At 40.3% G+C, this 19,382-nt stretch overlaps 2 protein-coding genes across 2 annotated transcripts in view; one reads left to right on the top strand and one right to left on the bottom strand.

The window, feature by feature from the left end:
• PMPCB (peptidase (mitochondrial processing) beta) overlaps positions 1-8,520 on the top strand; it is a 10,880-nt gene extending 2,360 nt beyond the window's left edge. The window contains exons 3-15 of the mRNA XM_009328377.1: positions 775-913; positions 1,620-1,760; positions 2,086-2,172; positions 2,649-2,778; positions 3,173-3,371; positions 4,050-4,129; positions 4,709-4,821; positions 5,500-5,643; positions 6,217-6,380; positions 7,757-7,842; positions 7,918-8,006; positions 8,224-8,299; positions 8,395-8,520. Of these exons, the coding sequence (XP_009326652.1) occupies positions 775-913; positions 1,620-1,760; positions 2,086-2,172; positions 2,649-2,778; positions 3,173-3,371; positions 4,050-4,129; positions 4,709-4,821; positions 5,500-5,643; positions 6,217-6,380; positions 7,757-7,842; positions 7,918-8,006; positions 8,224-8,299; positions 8,395-8,459 (1,513 nt within the window). The 3' untranslated portion in view covers positions 8,460-8,520. The remainder of the gene's footprint in view (positions 1-774; positions 914-1,619; positions 1,761-2,085; positions 2,173-2,648; positions 2,779-3,172; positions 3,372-4,049; positions 4,130-4,708; positions 4,822-5,499; positions 5,644-6,216; positions 6,381-7,756; positions 7,843-7,917; positions 8,007-8,223; positions 8,300-8,394) is intronic.
• Positions 8,521-8,639: 119 nt separating this feature from the next.
• DNAJC2 (DnaJ (Hsp40) homolog, subfamily C, member 2) overlaps positions 8,640-19,382 on the bottom strand; it is a 17,851-nt gene continuing 7,108 nt past the window's right edge. The window contains exons 5-16 of the mRNA XM_009328338.1: positions 18,890-18,970; positions 18,044-18,109; positions 16,186-16,277; positions 15,964-16,085; positions 14,972-15,121; positions 14,583-14,671; positions 14,427-14,496; positions 12,652-12,836; positions 11,257-11,357; positions 10,186-10,293; positions 9,282-9,436; positions 8,640-8,762 (exon numbers count right to left, since the gene is read on the bottom strand). Coding sequence (XP_009326613.1) covers positions 8,688-8,762; positions 9,282-9,436; positions 10,186-10,293; positions 11,257-11,357; positions 12,652-12,836; positions 14,427-14,496; positions 14,583-14,671; positions 14,972-15,121; positions 15,964-16,085; positions 16,186-16,277; positions 18,044-18,109; positions 18,890-18,970 — 1,294 coding nt within the window. The 3' untranslated portion in view covers positions 8,640-8,687. The remainder of the gene's footprint in view (positions 8,763-9,281; positions 9,437-10,185; positions 10,294-11,256; positions 11,358-12,651; positions 12,837-14,426; positions 14,497-14,582; positions 14,672-14,971; positions 15,122-15,963; positions 16,086-16,185; positions 16,278-18,043; positions 18,110-18,889; positions 18,971-19,382) is intronic.

Genomic DNA, 19,382 nt, shown 5'->3' with positions numbered 1-19,382 from the left:
CGCGGTCCTTGAGGGGGGGCCGCCACCGCCCTCCGGCCCGCCACGGCCTGCCGTGCTTACCCCGGGGAGCTCGGAGAAAGCGTAAACCCTCCTTCTCTCCCGTGGTTAGATGGAGGCTGCCCAGAGGCCCTGGTCCCAGAGCTCTCCCCTTCTGTCCTTTTCCCCATCCTCCCAGTTTGAAACCGAAGCTTTTCTTTCTAAAAACAGGAGAGGGAGATTTTTTTTTTCAAAACCAGGTTTTTCCTTCCCTGTAATGCAGACTAGCAGTGAAAATGATCCCTTGAAGCAGCCCAGGGTGGGAACTGTCTGGCAGCTCTGTGGAAGAGGCCTGGGGGTACAGGAGGACAGCAAGCAGTGTGTCTGGCAGCAGAGCAGGCTGGCAGCAGCCTGGGCTGAACAAACAGGAACACAGCCAGTAGATCCATGGAAGTGATTAGTTTGCGCTGGTCAGGCAGTTAGAACGTGGCAGCTGGTTTTGGGCTCCTCAGTGTAAGGAGGAGCTCCTTGTTTAGGACAGTCACGTGGTGAGGGAAATCTTTTTTTATTTGATACATTTAAATTTTTTTGGAATAGCTTATTGCTTGAAGTACGCATTTGGGATACATATTTAAATTTATTGATGTTGAAAAAGTGCAATAAACTTTTTTAACTTCAATCTTCCCTTCTTTTCTACCCCATTCTGATTTAATGTGCTTTAACTGCCAGGTGATTGTATGAAAGGTGGCAATTTCAATATCTACCCTGTTCTGAACAATGGGTGACTGTGATTTGCAGTCCTGGACATAGGCCCTCGGACTATATCTCACTTCACTTTAGAAAGCAGGTACCCAAAAGAATTCCAGATGTTAGAGGATATATTCAAGGTCCTGCAGGCTCTCGCTGGCAGAACTGGGAAAGAAGTGTGGCTCTCGGGGTAGCTGGCTGATGATAGTAACATGCTTTTCTGTCAGACCATTTCATAGAATCATAGAATCGTTTAGGTTGAAAAAGACCCTTAAGATCATCAAGTCCAACTGCAAACCCAACACTGCCAAGTCCACCACTAAACCATGTCCCTAAGCACCACATCTACATGTCTTTTCAATACCTCCAGGGATGGTCACTCCACCACTTCCCTGGGCAGCCTGTTCCAGTGCTTGATAACCCCTTTGGTGAAGAAATCTTTCCTAATATCCAATCTAAACCTCCCCTGGTGCAACTTGAGGCCATTTCCTCTTGTCCTATCGCTTGTTACTTGGGAGAAGAGACCGACACCCACCTCGCTACAACCTCCTTTCAGGGAGTTGTAGAGAGCGATGAGGTCTCTCCTCAACCTCCTTTCTTCCAGGCTAAACAACCCCAATTCTCTCAGCCGCTCCTCATAAGACTTGTGCTCTAGATCCTTCACCAGCTTCATTGCCCTTCTTTGGACATGCTTTATGTTTTTCTTCTGAGTCAGGTTAATGCATCCCTGATGCGAAGTAGCGGTGAATAAATCAGTGCTGATTTTTTTCCTTTTAAATGCATGTTTTAAAAAAGATCCACAAACTTAATGTTTAACTTCAGGAATACATTTTTCAGAAGAGCATCCTAGGATATAACTTAACAATCTGAGTGTGACTGATGCTTTTTCCTTACAGTGTGTGCATGTTGGAACAGGCAGGCTCAGAGCTTCCAAAGCAGCAACAGAAGTAATCTTAAACGTTCCTGAAACTAGGGTGAGTCCCCTGGAAAACGGCTTGCAAGTAGCTTCTGAAGACTCTGGACTCTCAACATGCACAGTAGGTAACTTGTAAAGGAAAGATTTTTTTGTAACTGTTCATGTTCATTTTTTGTAATTGTTCATATTGAACTAAATTGTATTCTTTCAATGTTTATTAACAATTATTCTTGAAACTTAAGCTAGGAAATATAAGGCTTTTGTAAATGATTTGTGATTAGATTTTTTGTGAGGATCAAAATTTTCTTCTTCCTGAAAACCTGCTTTGTTTAAGGAAAAAAACATTTAAAAATAGGTCTTGAAAATCTAAGTGTAGTTCATACACAAAAGCAGCAAAGCTGCATTGTTAGCTGGTAAAATGACTTCTTTTTTTTTTCCCCAATGAGGTTGGACTTTGGATTGATGCTGGAAGCAGGTATGAAAATGAGAAGAACAATGGAACTGCTCACTTCCTTGAGCATATGGCTTTCAAGGTGAGTATGAGTATGGATGTAGAAGTTTACAATGGATTTCTAAGTTATTTATCTTTAAAGATCAATGATAAGAACTTTGTCAGAATTGTATAAATACATTTTCCCGATTGAGGAGAGGGAAAAAAAAAGCGGACAACTTAGACTTTGGTTTCTATTAGAAAATGAAGCGAAAGTCCTAGTTCTGTGTAGGTGATACACAACTATAGTTTAGTAACACAGGTCTAATTTTAACTCACTTTTAACTTCTTGTAATAGTCTTAGAAAACACATAGTCCACCTTTTGCCAGCTTTTTATTTTCATTTGGAAGCATAGTAGGATTTATATCTGACTTTCAAGCTTGGAGAGATTAGTACGCCAGTTTTCTTTCCAGAAGACTTTTTCTTTCTCTTGACCTTGACTTTTCCAGACAAGAAGTAGTAATGATGAGTAGGTGAATTAAAGGGTCTAGCTTGATTTTCGTACTGTTTTATTTCAGGGAACAAAAAAGAGATCTCAGTTAGACCTTGAACTAGAGATTGAGAACATGGGAGCTCATCTGAACGCGTATACATCCAGGGAACAAACCGTGTATTACGCAAAGGCTTTTTCGAAAGACTTACCAAGAGGTAAGTGCTTTCATTCATCAGAAAAGCAGCAAAGAACGAAGTGCTTATCCAGCTCCCGATGAGACAACACAGAATGGTGCTTTTGCAGTGTAACAGTCCCTTCCTTCCCGGGTGAAAAGTCCTTTCTTGAACTTCACAGGAATGTGAGAATGCAGGTTTGGAAAGGAGAGTGCCAGCAGGGAAGTTGATATTTGAAACATTTTTGTCTTTAGAGTCCCAAAAGAAAATACCTTTTGGACTTCCCCCTTCCTGCAGAGCAAGTCTTTTGTCCCCTTGCAAATCTTATTAGCAAATCTTGGGCCACTTGGTCTTTGCGGTGGGTTTTACTTTTGGAACCAGATTTTTTTGGTAGTCTGAAAATATGCTTTCCATTCCCATCTCTATTTTCAATTAGCTGTGGAAATTCTTGCTGACATAATACAGAACAGTACCCTGGGAGAAGCAGAGATTGAGCGTGAGCGAGGAGTTATACTTCGAGAGATGCAAGAGGTTGAAACCAATTTACAAGAAGTTGTCTTTGATTACCTTCATGCTACAGCCTATCAGAAGACAGCCCTAGGACGGACAATTTTAGGACCCACTGAAAACATCAAGTATGTCCAAATTTGTGGCTGTCTTTAATTGTGTGGTAACTTTTATATATTGAAGAGACTTCTCTGAAAACATAGGGAACAGCGTCAGTTTTCATTTTTACCTGGAAGGTAGCTGAAACTGCACTGGATATAACTGTAGGAATTCCCCTATTGCCTTAATTGCCCTGTATGCAGGCATCAAAGGGTATGTGAGCTTCAGATGTCTACTCCATGTCTTCATTATTTGCCGTATTTTTCTCCTGTTTGTTAAAAATGCATCTGACACAAAATTGGAAATGCTCCTTTTTACCATCGGTCAGGTGTTGGGCGTTATCGTAAATACAACTGTGTTTGCACTGCTCTGTCAGCATTTGTTTATACCAGTGCAGACCAGGAGACTGCTAAATGTGCTGTTTTCAAAGTGGCAGGAGATCATAAGTGGATCCTGTCTCCACCTGACTGAGTTGTAATTCTTATTCCTTCTCAGGAAGCTAGAAGAGCTTTGAAAGGCAAAATGTATCAAGTTCCTGTTTCCTTTTTAGGAAGCCATCCTTATTTTAGCTTTCTGCCTCTATGCAGAGCTCTGTGCATTGGCAGAACTTACAATTATTTTGATATTGTATTTTTCTATACATTTAGCTCTTCTTACTCTAATAAACTTTACTGACACAGTAGTGATGTTTCCTTGACTGTTTCTAGATCCATAAACCGTAATGACTTGGTGGAGTACATAACAACACATTACAAAGGACCCAGAATGGTCCTGGCTGCTGCTGGAGGTTAGTATGAGAGATTCACCCTGGATCATGTGAAACTATGCTTAAAACCATAGCCTTTAAGTTTCTGGGAACAACATGATGAATTACCCATTGTTCAGTAGGTCCTGGAAGTTCATGGTTAGCCCTGCACGTTTGTGCCTTCATACCCTTTGAACTTCTGTTCCTTTTTCCTCTCAGTAATATTCCAGAAACATTCTTAAACCAGTAACTAGAAGTGAATTGGAGGCCCAGGTCATTCTTCCATGTGGGCAGGAAAAGAGGGGCCTAGAAGGGGTTCAGTGTGAAAAGGGGAGTAGCAAGGAAAGCAGAGAAAGGGAAATAACATTGGGGCTTGAAATTGAGAGCAAACAAACAGCTTGATTTGGTGTAATATTAATGGAAGACTGTTGAAGAGAATTAAGGAGGGTGATAATCATGATCTTACTCTGTATAACAGGGAGGTGTGAGGAATCTGAAAGTGTGGCATTAAAGGGGGGGAACAATAAGTTACTGCTTGGTTGAGTCTTTAAACTGCACAACAATTTAAATCAATTGTTTACAGAGTAACAATTACAAAGTATGTGAAATATCTTTGTTCAGGGGTCTCTCATGATGAGCTACTTGACCTAGCAAAGTGCCACTTTGGTAACTTGCCATCGGCTCCAGAAGGAGGACTGCCACCCCTGCCACCTTGTACCTTCACAGGTAGTGAGGTAAGCTGGTAGATGGCTTTTTGAGCTGGCCCTTACATCCCCTGTGAGCACAACTGACACATGCTCTCTGCTGAGAAGAGAAAGCCTCTCGGCCACAGGCTCAGCAGATTAAAAGGTTTCTTGCCCCTGGTTTCTTGCACCCCTGAGTGCAACGGAGTAGCTGCCTTTCAAAGCAGGACTTGCCAACCTTTCTTGGACAAGCCGCACCGCTGCCGCTTTTTCTGCTTCATCAGTTCTTGGAGGAATACCTCCCTTACCCCTGCTGCTACTTTCCTTTCACCATCTTGCCTACGGTGTTGGAGCATTTCCACTTGTTGGGAATCACTAATTTAAAGGATATGGCAGAGAACCGAGGCATCTGCATTCTGTTGCCGACTCTATTTGGATTTTGAAAAGTCGTCAGCTTTCCTTGCTGCTGGTTGTTGTAAAATGACTTGTAATGTCCTCTCTACATATGTGGCGTTAGGCTTGCTGTTGGCTAAGTGCTCCGAAATTGCCACAGGGAAGACTAGTTAAGGCCAATGTTAAATAAAGCTTTATACACTTCAATTTTTTGTTTTCTATGTGCATGCTTTATAATCCAGGTGTAATGGAAACGTCTTGTCTCCTGATATTTAGCTTCCCACGTACATTACTGTGCACAGGTTGTACTACAGCTACTTTCATATGTTCCCACAGATTCGTATAAGAGATGATAAGATGCCCTTGGCACACATTGCGATAGCTGTTGAAGCAGCTGGTTGGTCGCACCCAGATACAATCCCACTCATGGTAGCGAATACTCTGATAGGTAATTGGGATCGTTCCTTTGGAGGAGGCGTGGTGAGTGAACCTGCAAGCACCTTCCTGCTCTTAATGAGGCTGGTGAGATCTCTCTGATTGGGTAGTGCCAATACAGACCCGTTCAAACCTATCATCTGACGGTGTTACTGCTACTTCATGGCTATTTCTGAAGGTCCTTTTTTGGAGTGGGAGAAGGGGATCCAGTCGTGAGTCTGAGATTATTTGTTGCCCAAGATCTGGGAAAATATTAGGAAGTGGTTCTAAACCACCAAAATAGAGGTGACTTGAGGTCTGCCAGCCCTCATGGAAAGTAGGATGTTTCATACGTGTGTGTCATCAGAACCTGTGGGTATCAGTAACTGTCCCTTTCTTGAACCTAAGTAGCTTTATGATTTTGGCTTAAATCTGGGCTGTTACTTGGAAACATGAGGTTACATGCAAGGAAAGAAACTGTTGAGATGAAGAGCTGATAATTAACCTCGTAGCTTCTGCTGGAGCCTGTGATACTACTGCATGTTCTGTCATTGAAATGAAAACAGGAGACCATGGGGGTGACTAATAAGTAGGCTTTCAAAAAACTTCATAAAATAATATCTTCTTCTTTTGCCTCAGCAGAATTTATCCAGTAAACTTGCTCAGATTGCCTGCCATGGTAACCTGTGTCACAGTTTCCAGTCCTTCAACACCTGCTACACTGATACAGGGCTGTGGGGACTCTATATGGTCTGTGAGCCATCCACTATACAGGACATGGTGCACTTTGTTCAGAGAGAATGGTAAGCTAACAACTCTTTCTCTAAAAAGATCGTTTTCGGTGGAGGAGTACAATTTTAAAAAAATAGCAATAATTTAAAGAGTATTTTTGTTTCTCTGCTTAGGCTTGCCTAGAAAAAACAAATGTATCAAATTCTAAACTTTTGACGCTCAATGCAGAGTCCCAACAGCCGGTTTCTGGCACCCTTACTTGGAGTGAATAGCTTAAGCTTAAGCTTAAATCTTTTTTTTCTGCCCTGGAAGAATAAATAGTAACTGTAGTTAATATATAGCAGTTAATATATAGCATTCCTTGTACAAGAAAATATGGCAGTGATTTTTTTTGACTTGCAAGTGACAGGAGTTATGAAAATGCATCAAACCTTTTAGAATACTACTAAGTCATTATGCAGTGCCCATGAACTGCATGTTTGACAACTGGAAGAGTAAATATTCATGAATGAGAATCATGAATGTGCAATTACCTACAGACATTAGTAGTTACCCATTCTGCAGTTGCTATCCCACATGACGTACCAGGTGGCGGTGCTACACAGAGTTCTAGTGAGCACATAGGGAAATGAAATGATGTAAGGTAGGTGAGCTTTTGAAACCTGGGATTCTAGATAATATTAATTCATCTAAGGCTTAAATCTGAATTGAAAAGATGTCCATAGGTGTAACTGTAATGCTTGGACTGCAGATGTGATTAGAAACAGACGTGTTATTTAAGAGCACTGATTTAAAGTGGGTGAAGTTGAAACAAAAGTTGAAAGAAAACTTGAAAATGAGGAGTTTCTTTAATCACGTAGATCACTTCTCATATACTATTATTTTATGAGATCTTTGTGAACAACTTGTGGAGAAAAATGGCATCATTTTAGCTGTCTGTTTGCTGCAGCTTAGCACCAGGGAAGATATGAACTATTCCTGTGACAAGAACGTGTTAAGGTATCTAACGCATCCCCCTGTCCTAGTGAAATGTTCCTTATGCAGTGTGGTATATCACTATCTCACCAAGAGCCAGGACGTAACGGATTGCCTTCTGGGCTAATTACCTCTAATTGTTTGGCTCCTACTGTCTTAGCAACAGCTATTCTCCAGATAGCAAATATAGACTACACTTGGCTCAAAATATTCATTTAATAAAATGAAATATAGCTCTTCTAAGTGGGAAAACTTGCTCTTAGGTATATTTGTATGCTTCCAAAAAACCCTGCTCTTATGCTGCTGCTTTGCATCCTATGGCTTGTTTCCATACCAAATTCTCTTACCAGCTCTGTCTATAGAAAAGATGTGCCTGGTAGGTGTACTAATGTATATGCACCTCTCTATCACAGGAAATCTTCTGTGCTACAGTTACTGTTTTTAATGCCTTTGGATTTAAACTATTTTTCAGGATAAGACTTTGCACAAGTGTTACAGAAAATGAAGTAGCTCGAGCTAAAAATCTTCTAAAGACAAATATGCTGCTACAACTTGATGGTGAGACTTACGAGAGCTTTTTATTCCTAGTGGAGTTGTATGCTGATAACTGAAGCATATTTTCCCCTATTTTAGGATCCACGCCAATCTGTGAAGACATTGGAAGACAAATGCTGTGTTATAAGCGCCGAATCCCAATTCCAGAACTTGAGGCAAGAATTGAAGTAAGTGGCAGTCACGTTGCAACTTTTAAATTAGGCCCTTCAGAAATTTAGTTGCTATGGGAAGTAGCAATACAGAAGTTGACAATTTTCTTAGTTGGAAATAGTCTAACTGTTTTGTTGCCTCTTCCCCTGGATTATACAAAATTCAGAAGATCACTGTCTCTTAATACTTTTTTAGATGGGATTGGTAACAAAGATGCCTCTTTACCCCTTTTAGGCTATTGATGCCCAGACTATTAGGGAAATTTGCACAAAGTACATCTACAATAAGCATCCTGCAGTTGCTGCCGTGGGTATGTTGTATAAACTTCCTTACCCTCCGATAACCCCTCCACACCAATTGGTATCAGTTCAGCATGTGTCATGGCCAACTTTCTTTAACTTCCAGGTCCAATTGAACAACTTCCAGAGTATAACAAAATCTGCAGTGGCATGTATTGGCTTCGTGAGTAGTGAATAACAAGAACTTTCAGTGTGTTTGAGCTTTTAAAAAAAAAAAACAAAACCAAACCCCCAACAAACAACTACAGCCCTGTTTAAAGCTTTTGAGTTGGAGAAATGCATTTGAGAAGATTAAAACTCAAGAACCAGCCACTCCTGTGTATCTGTATAATTAAGGACAGAATGAAAACATGTACAGTATTTGCATTTTTATTATAAAACAAAGATTGTCAGTAAGAGTCATTTCTTGACTTTAGTAGCATTCATCACTTGTTCTTGAGCAGCTTTCTTTGCCTTGACCATTTCAACGAGTTCCTGGAGAGTTGGGGGGGAAAAAAAAAAAAAGATAAGTTATCTCCATGTGGAACTTGTTAACAATGCTGTGGTTTTGAACACTACATATATTCAGCCTGAAACACTCTAGCTCTCAACATAGTGAGGAATCTAGACAGTTTAATACCTTAAAACAATTTCTTAAAAACAAATAAATTAATGGAAGGTCAATGCTCATCTAATCCCTCTGTAGCAGGAACTTTACGTACAAAAGGCTAGGGATGGGACCTTACCATCTACAAGAGCTTGCTGTCAAATTGTAAGGCTGATTTCACGAGACAGACTTCCCTTCCCAGCTTCCAGAGCCACTACTTTCACTGAGGAAAACTTAGTCCTTACTGCTCCTTTGGGGTTGAGTTACCAAAAAAAAAAAGAGTTTCTCCTTAAGGCTCCATCTTGTGCTAGTTTGCTGTTGTCAGGTACTGTCTCTGGTAGGGAAACCAACAGTAAAAGCAAAGACCTGGGCTAATTACAATCCTAGAAGGAGGTGAGGTACCTTACCTTGTATCGCTTCATGCAGTCTTTTTTTGACCGGCCTGGAACAGCTGCTGCTATTTTCTCCCATCTTTCGGGAGTATTTACTGGATAAGTCTTCAATGCTTGTTCTAAAAGCTTTTGTTCTTCTGTAGTCCAAGGGGATGAATCTAAAGGTGATCCTGTTTTCAAATGCAAAAATGACAGTAAGAAAAAAAAATAATAAGGAGTCTATAAGATAAGCCTAAGAAAACATTGTAAATTCTGTTATAGTTGATTTAAAATCCTTGCAGTTTTGTGATACAACTAGTTTGACCTAAGGGCTACCCAGTATTAAAAACCTGAAAGAAAAAAAAAAACAAACAACCCCAAACCCTGGAACTGACTGGGATCTTAAAATAAAGTACAGAGAAGTTAAAGGTAACATCTTTCGTTGTCAGCTGGGTGTTAGATGACTGTAGCTGCCCTGTGAAGCCACAGCATTAGGGCAGCGATGTAGCTTTTCCTTTTGCATTTCAGTTAGGAACACTTAGTAAAGAAACACAGCCTTCTGCAAGTGTCTGCAAAATTTGATGGGAGGTATTTAACAGGAGACCAAAGCTTAGCTGTAGGACGATGCTGTATTTCAAGTGCATCCCCTCAGGCCTACTCTTAACTGAAAAGGTAGCACCCTCTGAGGAACAGATAATCTCAGCATCAGACTTAACCTGTTGCCTCACCAGGAATTATTTCAAACTGTCACTATTTAGTTAACTGTGGTTTGCACTGTGTGTACCAGAAACCCTCAAATCCAGCAACAGAGCCTGGATCACTTTCTTACTTGCTATATAAGTTTGTTTGTAAGCAAGTCTTAAGTAAGTTCTGGATTACTTTCTTACTAAGGTGCACAGGGGAGACAACTCTGCAAGAAGGGCTCCCTTTTCACCTTTACCTTCAAATCGTTCCGACGGGGCAGCACTGTCCATCTGAGGCACCACACCATGTTCTTTTTTAAATTTGTCAAACGCTTTCTTGTTTATATCATCTTTTTGATGAGGGTCTACGAGCAACAGACATTGAATAGAATAATTATTGCAACAAAATTAAAACTGGATGTAATAATAAAAACATTGCGTAGCAGATTATTGTAAACTAATAATCACATAATCAAAAAACCAAATTCCTACTTCCTTTAAAATGATGGTAGGGAGGTTGGTAGATTAAAAAAAAAAAAACTTTCATGGTCCAATAAACTTAAAGTATCAGGCTCTCCAACCCCTATCCCGCTTTATACTGCTCAGATGAATACTTTCTCCGTGTAAGCTTAAGCCTGAATCCGCAACTTCACTGAAATCAAAAGGGATTATTCTCTCAAGTAAGGGCTGCAGCACAAAACTTGCAATTACCCAGAGTACCAGCGTGTCAGAGGGGCAGTCAGGAACATGGGGAAAACCTGGGTCCTCCTTGTGCAGGTATTGGAATGGAGAAACTTCTTAAACTTTGTTTTTTGGAATGTTGGTTTTCCTTAAGAACGTACTCAAGAGCCTCCTCTCAGTATGCCAGCTCTCTAGGCTCCATTTACCACAAGAGGAGATGAGCCACATTAATTCAGGTGTCTGAGTCTGTTGCTGAATTCTATTCATCTTTTTGAAGTATCTCTATAGCGTCATCAATTTCATTTTTCTAGATGCCTTCCTTTGTAGAGAGCTTGCTCAGAGGCCAGTTTGTCTCTCTCTGAGTGTAGAGGAGCCTAGGCAATGCATGTGGTCTAGACATCTGTGCATCAAGTTAGATTAAAAGAATTCCTGAGATTCACTCATGAGGTGGTGACTTACACAGTAGCTATTAGGCTGAAAATACTGAGTCACATAAATGCTCCTCTAAATCTTCCATCTGAACTACATTTGTGTTGGGGATATACAGAGCATTTTCTCATAATAGAAACACAATGCTGTTCAAAGAAAATCAAGCTGTATAGAAGCATGCAGACCATCTTACTACAAAAATAAGGTAATATAGATACCAAGCTTTTGGAGGCTCTTTGCTTTATTAATGACATCTTTTGCTGTTCGTTTTATTCCAGTAGTAGAGTGCAAGTTCATGTAATTGGCAATAACTTCCCACCTAAAGCAAGAACAGAAAGGGTAAACCAGCATATTACATAATAGCTTATCTTCATATAAGCTACTTTCAAGCTCCCGTACACATTTATATCAACTCTTAAGTAAGTTTAATCATACTTAAATACATATAAACTGTCATGGTAAATATCCTGGAAAGCTTTCCGTTGCTAAATGCAGAAGTTTCCCTTAAGAATTCAGTCAGCTTAGGTGACCTTCTTGGCTTCTGATACAGAAGAAGGATGGGGTAGAATATATGTGTGTAAGTGCAAACCTCAAATGCTCAAAACTCTGCTCAGCTGTTGCTTTCCTGAATTCTCTAAACACCTCTGACATTAAATACCGCAGGCTGCACTGAAAGGGCCGAGAAGTTACTAACCCTGTTTCCACTACCCCCAAAAAGAATACCTAAACATCAGGTAAAGGGGCTTCAACAGGAGACACCTGGAACAACCCTAGCCCCGAAATTATTCCTAGTGCATTCTTAGAAAACGGAGGGGAATATTTGCACCTGATCAGACAGTAGGATCGTATCTAGGCCTGTGTTCTCAATGAGTACTCTTGACTGCCGGGCTGCGGTGCAGAAACAGGTACTGGTATCATCTCCATAAAGAGTATGACAGCTTGTTTTTTTTAAAGAGTAAGCATCCAAATCTTGTAATGGAGGCTTCAAATCTGTGAATCCTAAGTGGAAGAAGGCATTTCACTCCTGGGAAAGAACAGGATTTAAGGCATGCTCCTGTTCTTGAAGCTTATTAGAGTAAGCCGATTGCCAGTGCTGCTTTTCTGTGAAGCCCAGCCTTTTCCTTTTCCCCTGGCTCTCCCCTAAAGAGAGCTGGGCCACTTAACTCATATCTCTGGCTGTTTTCCTCCTATCGTGTAGAGGAGAAACTAGCCTCGCATTCGTTGTGGAGCCACTTTAAGTAGCTTACACACTTGTGTTCCTACCCAGCTGCATCACGGTCACTGTGCTGGTTTTGTTTCCTGCTTTAATGACTGGAGCCTCTCCTGTAGTAAGCCTTGTGCAAACATGCACCTCAGCACAATCTTGCTGATGGACTGAGGCCCAAGTTTGGGGGGAAACAAGACACAGAGCCAGAGCTAACTCCAGTGACACGTAGAGCATGGTACTAAGAGAAGACAAACCACAGGCTGCTCAACAGTCAAGGAAAAGGAGGACATTTAGGGAGTCCTTATACTGACATCATACTTAGGATGGTCTGAAAATAAGCTGTATTATGCTTATTAAATAATTAAAAATGGTTAGTAGGGCTTTTAACACCAAACCTGAGAAGTACCTTGAGTTAGTCCCTGCTGGGAAGAGGTTCACAGCTTTAATTAACAACTGTAAATCATCTTCTGGCCAATTTTTGCTTCCCCCTCCACCACCAGTGGTTGACTTTTCTGAACTCTTTGTTGCTTGGCGCATACGAGCTTCTGCCTCTTCTTTCTCTCGCCTTATTTGTTCATTTATTTCTTCTATCTGAAGGATTGTAAACAAGCATTATTTATTTACATTTTACAGCGACACAAACCCCTCTCTCTGGAATTGCTTTGAGCCTTGAATTTTGCTTACTTTCTGTTCTGTATATTATACATCAGGAAATGGAGGAGCTTATCTGCTCCAGTATTATTTCCCTCCATCCTGTGTGTAAATTTGGCCATCCTAGATTAGGAGCTACAGCAGGAGTCCATCACAAGTTCACTAGGAAATTAAATGAACGCTCCCAGGATTGAGGCAAAACTTCCGAATCTAGCGTGAATGTCCAGGCTAACACCTGACTTACAGGGACAGATCCACAAAAGTATTAAGAACCTAAAGTGACTAGTGAGGGCAGTTAAACATCCATGTTGAATGCACCGGTTCCCAAATCTTCCAACCTAACTGCTACCTAAGCCTGGTGATGCCAGAAATTCTCAGTTACTGTGGTTGTACTAAGTTAGCATTAACTGCAACAACCCAGATTTTAGTTACTAAGTGCTTACTCAGGGTTAGATGGCCATGTCTAGTTTGTTAGCAAGCAATTGAGCAGAACTTGAGTTATCCAGCGCTCATCTTTGTGAACTGTAACCACATCTTGAGACTCTGGTGTGACGTATCTTTAACATATCTGAGTATGCCCAGTCCAGTCTTGGCAACATTAAAAAAGCTATGCACTTATGCCTGTTGGCAGGATGCTCAAAATAGGTTTCTTGCTTTCTCATAATAAAATCTTCCTGGCAAAAGGAAAGTTATCTGATAGATAGTTTTTATTAATGCAAAAGTGGAACAGTTTTAACAGAGACAGAAAGGTGACTGTCCCGTGTTTGGAACATGCTCCTGGAGACTGGGAAATTGGATTCAGTTCCCTGTAGAACAAGAGGGATTTGAGTCTTAAGTTGTCTGATGAGTAAACCTGACCCTGGGATGGGGACAGATAATCTTCCCCACTAGGAAAGAAAGTTCACAGCTGTGAATCCAAAGCAGATGAGAGAAAGCACCTCACTCTTTCTGCAGGATGTGGGTTCAGCCTTATTAGTCCAAATGGCTTTTCCCTGTGGCCAAATTTAGGCAGATCCTTGCTGAGTTTTGTAAATCTTGATCACAAGTGTCTTGCTTTTCCCATACTTTGGTATCCAACCCACTGGCCCTTCCAGTGGCTACAGCCTGCAGCACTTAAGTCCTTTTGTGAATCTAGCCCCAGGTCACGGGTCCTAGACTAGGATTTTTCTTGTGTAACAGAATAGGTTAAGACTGCCCTCCTTCCCCTCTAGGTAATTGCTACCCATTGTTGGGCAAAATTAAATTCCTCTACTGTTCCTGGATACTGTGCAAATGGTAGGTTGTGTGTCCTTTACTAATTAAAAACATGTACCTTTTTTCTCAGCTGGCCCTGGTTATTTCACCAGCCGTGAACCACACTATGTAAAACGAAGCAGAGATCAAGTCTGCCTGGAGACTCCGAAGCTCAGGTCTTTGTGTTTAACAGGCAGGATTCCACAGCAGCTACACTGTATCTTATTTCAATTCAGTCATGTAGATTTCACAAATCAAATTATTCTGTTATTTTGATTTGACACTCAGCATAATTACCTGTTTTACTACAGCCGCCTTTCCTCCTTCCCTTGTTGTGGATGTAAGTGCTTCATTCAAGCATTGCAGACTAAAAATAAATTATTAAGTTACAACGGATAGCTAGTAGAAAGATGGGTATCAAAACGAGCAGAAATCAGCAACAGGAAGGCTTACCTTGCTAGCTCAAGGCGATCACAAAGCTTTTCCACCTCCTCCATCATTTTAACACAATCTGCCTCATTATCAGAAAAGTAATTCCAGTTCTGGAAGCAGAAATATATGTTCTGCAAAGTTCTTGAACTTTATTGTCCTGTTCCTTCAGACAAAGGCTTAACACACAGCATTCTTCAGCCACTGCTGTGTTTGGACCTATTTGTCAGCTTTACTCATAACTCAAAACTGTATGGTAAGTATGTGTTTTAGTATTTTGCTTTTTAGTAAACCCACTTTCCGTACCCATCTCCAGCCATAAGAACAAGCAAGCATGGGATAGGGTCTGATCTAAGCAAACATAGTCATTTCAGTGATATAACCTGTATTTCACTATAATAATATTTAAATACCTTGCATGTCGTTCTCAGTTTTTGCCTTTCTTTCTTGATTGCTTTTTTCTGTATCTCTTTTTCCTTTTTTGCTACTAATGCTTGTTGCCTAACTTCTTCTTCCTCCTTTTCTTTTGCTAACCGTGCTGCTTCTAATTCTGCTTGTCTTTGCTGCAATTTGAAGGAAAAAACAAGCAAAAAAACTTCTTAACAAGCAAAGTCACACTGTTATAGGGTCATTCAGTCATTCAATATTAAAATGTGCTGTTTCTGGTTTTGGTGATGTGGTGGGTTGTTTTGTTTTGGGTTTTTTTTTTTTTAATACCTCAATACTTTAATGTTTAGTTTTCCAAGAATTTTGTGGGAGATGATGAAACATGTACCAGCTGGTATTAATTCAAATACTCACTATGAGGACCCCTAGTTTATAAATCCTGACTTCCTTTACAATGAAGATATAAACCTGTCTGAAATTTCCTATGCCTGTCCCAAGAGTATAAGCTTGGAAAAATGCAGTGGTCCAACATTTCTCCTGCATCATTATTAACATAGTATCTTGCAGTGCTCGACTACTGTCCTTTAAGTCACTTTTTAGCACCTTACAGTTCCCTTTCATTCCTGGTACTCTTTTCAGAGCCATCTTTTCCAAACTGTTAATATTAATCAAATATGTTGGTTACCTCAAAGTGTTTCATACCGATCAACCATTCACAGACCATACGCACAAGGCAAGCAGCTGTATCCATTTTATGAAAACAGAAAGTAAGCCACAGAACTTAATGACTTAAACCGGAGGAAGTGTATGCAACAACAGTTTTAGCAGTTTTTTGTTTCAGATCATTCGCAAAAGGCTGTCAGTCTTGCACTGCCTGTTGCACAGGGATTGAAGACAGCGCATCTTTAAACCCCAATATAATTCTAACACTAGCTTTCTGTCACATCTAGAAGCTGAAGCAGTGGATCAGGTGTGAATGAACCAGGGTTTTTCAACCCAAATGAAGTAGTTAACTTACTTTTTCTTTTGCCTCCTGTTCTTTTCGTTTTGCTTCTACCTTTGCTTTCTTCTCTGCTTCTTTCTTTGCCTTTTCTTCCTCCTTAAATTTCTTTATCCTGGGATCACAGCTGTATGCATTGTCTGGCAGAAGAAAGGATGCATCACGTACAAAAGAAAAACGGGAGATTTCCACTGTTAGTTAACAAATCTCTCTAAAAAAACCAGCAGTTTGTATGCTCACCAACAAGTGTCCTAATTCTGTTCATTTCTTCTTTTTTTCTCAATGCTCTGGCAGCTCTGTTCTGCTTTTCAATCCACCTCCTTTCATCTCGACTAAAAAGGGAAAGCAGTTAGTTCAGTGCTAATAGTTCAGTGCTCAGTGTCAGTCTGTTAGAAATTCAACAACAAACTTTTTTAAAAAGTTTCCCCACACAGATGCTCTTCTCTGAATACTTCAAAAATAAACTTAAAAAAATGAAGTTCCAGGCCCCAAGCTCACGTCAAAAATGCTAAACGTCTACACAATCACATAAACCTTCAAAATACCTGACAAAACAAGCTGCTTATCTGTCATTGCAGAGAATGAGATCATGGACTTTATTTTCAAAATGCAACCCACTTGTTGATGTAACATTAAATCCAAGCAAAACAACTCAAATACTGGTATACAGTTTAATCAAAGAGCAGCAATATAATCAATGTCAATTATCTCCATTTTACAGAATATAGGTCACGTAGTAAACCCATCTGCACAGAAAGAACACTTTCTATGAAGTACTGTGACACTCTGGTAAAATCATGCTGGATTCACTCCAGTAAAATACAGCTCAGGTTAAATAGATTAAAAATGGGCTGACTAAATAATCTGAAAATACTTGTCAGTGCTGTCAAGAAAGAGGCAAATTTTTAGTGGGGGTCTATATCCTCATCCACACAACCAAATACAGAACGATATACCTCAGAACAAAGAAAACAATCCCCATAACAGAGTAGGAGATGACTATGAGTAGATTGAAGGTTTAAAACACGAGCAACGTCACCTTTGGCAAGAAGGGATAACAAGAATCATGACCATCTGAACAGAAGCTGAAACGTAGTTCTCTCTCTGAAGTACAGCATACTATGTACCATTTGTCTAAACATCTTTAAAAAAGGACACTAATGACAGGAATAAGCACAAAAAAGAGCTATGCAAATAATTCAAGAGCCTTCCAATGAGAAGCCTACAGATTAATCTGTGTAATTTGTCAAAAATACAAGTGATATGGAATTGATTACAGTGCCTTCACAGGAGAGAGAACACTGGGTCCAGAGACCCAAAAATTTTAATAGTTGGAAAAGGCATAAGAGGAATGAATGCCTAGCTACAGCCTCAATATAGCACAGTTTTTAGCCACAAAGCAAGCTAGCCACTGAATTAACTACAAAACTGGTTTCTACTCAAACGCGGAAGAAGAGGTTCATACAATGCAAGTTACGGCTATACAAGGATGACTAAATGAAAGGTTATGTCCTGTGAAATATGTGCTAAACTAAGTGATTTGCTGCTCTAACTTGAACATTCTGTGTTTATAACTGTAGGAAGGATAAAAATAGACTGTATTTTCCAATGTCAACATGGTCTAAGTAATTCAGCAACTATCACTACATCAACAAATACAAAATTTTTATTAACATCAAGCCATCAGAACTAATCTCTCTAAATTCTAGGAAGTATCACTTGTCTCAGCACAGTTTAATAAGGAGTTGGAGAGAGAAATGACACCTGCTTACTCATCCACTCTGTTCTGGCTCCTGGTTCAACCTGTGTTTGGGACCTGCTGGAACTGCAAGTCTGAACTTAAATGAAGACACATTTCAAAGCACCTCAAAAACACCTCTGTGATGCAAGCAAGAACTACTTTAGTTACACAAATAAGACAAAGAGAAGCCCACAGTCAGTCCAGTTCAAGTCCATAACTGACTACTAAGCTGGGAGAGTGGAATTCAGTCTTAGTTTGGCTACCTTTCTCCCTATGACTTACAGTCTAATAGAAAGTTGGAAAATTTTGCTGTATCAATCTCTCAGCCCCCTGTCAAATTTCTTTTTACTTACATACCATTCTGCTTTTTCTTTTTCCTCTTCATCTAAATAGGAAAACTCTCTCCAGGAATCAAAATTATACCTAGAGTAAATTAAACAAACAAACAAAGGGGGGGGGGGGGGGGGAGAAAACAGCCAAACTATTACAACTAATCTACCTTTTTTACTATTAGGTTTTTGTAAGCAATTATATTGTTATTTACACTTTATAATACATAATTTAGTTATACTGCACCTACAGTAATTCCACTGTGCTAAGTCAAAACGCAAGGTGTTATTGAAAGTCATGATTTACATCTATCTGTACTGCAGGACAGTGTATTTTAGGATGGTATCAGTCTCACCAACTCTAAATGTCTACAGTGCAGTTGTCTAAGTTCCCATTATAGGCAGTGGAGATACAGTGCAGTCTGTAGAGTTCAGAAAGAAATTAATTTAATCTTTATATAAGCATCCGTATTTAGGAGATGAGTCAAGCCATAAACTCTACTGACTTCATTGGAGTAGACAGACCTCCCTTAACTAGGGGAGCTTAAATACCTAGTAGTCACCTCCACTGAAAACGCAAGTTAGGTGAGATGAACCCCACTTCTAGTCTGTGGGTCGACTTGGTTCACAGCCATTGTGGTCAGAGAACTATCAGAAGCTCCCGCTCTAACTGTGAATTTACAACACGGATGTATTGGCTAGGAGAAACCCAGCTTGGTTTGTGGAAGGCACCAAACAGTTGTGAGGCAATTTCATGACATTACTAGGTCAGAACAGACCACAGCCAACAACCTACATACAAAAGGGTCTGCAAGCCCTTTATATCGCATGTCTTGAATACCGTGAAGAGAAACTGAGGTATCGGCTAACTTACCAAAATGAATAGAATGCATCTACCTCTTCAAATGATGAGTTCATGTCCCCAAGTTTAGGAACATTTTTCTTATTTGACCACCTGAAAATAAAGGGATATATTCAAGAAATAATGTATATAATCTTACTTCATAACATGGCACGTGTTAAGTACGGAATCAAAATACCAAATCAGAGGCTCCCTCCTACCAACACAGAGGGGCACCAGGAAAGAGGAAGAAAACAGGAGAGTTTCTTCTAAACAGCCTCCGGATTGGGCCTTTTTGGGGGAGCTCCCCCAGAAAAGCAAACTCCTCCTGCCCGAGTTTGGTGTGCCTACAAGGAGACCTGCTGGAGCACAAGCTATCTTTGTAGATACTCCATTCTCCACACACATTCTCCTAGTAGGGAAGCTTACAGAAAATGGACAAAAGGTGCTCTGTGAATAACTCGGCTCTGTGGTAGGCTACAGGAAGTTTCCCACATATTCTAATGGAGTACGAGGGAATAACGCA

This window comes from Pygoscelis adeliae, unplaced genomic scaffold (genome assembly GCF_000699105.1).
Source record: "Pygoscelis adeliae isolate BGI_AS28 unplaced genomic scaffold, ASM69910v1 Scaffold267, whole genome shotgun sequence".
NCBI classification, from domain to species: domain Eukaryota; kingdom Metazoa; phylum Chordata; class Aves; order Sphenisciformes; family Spheniscidae; genus Pygoscelis; species Pygoscelis adeliae.
Note: the sequence above shows the minus strand (reverse complement) of the source record. Positions and strands in the feature narration are given on the sequence as shown.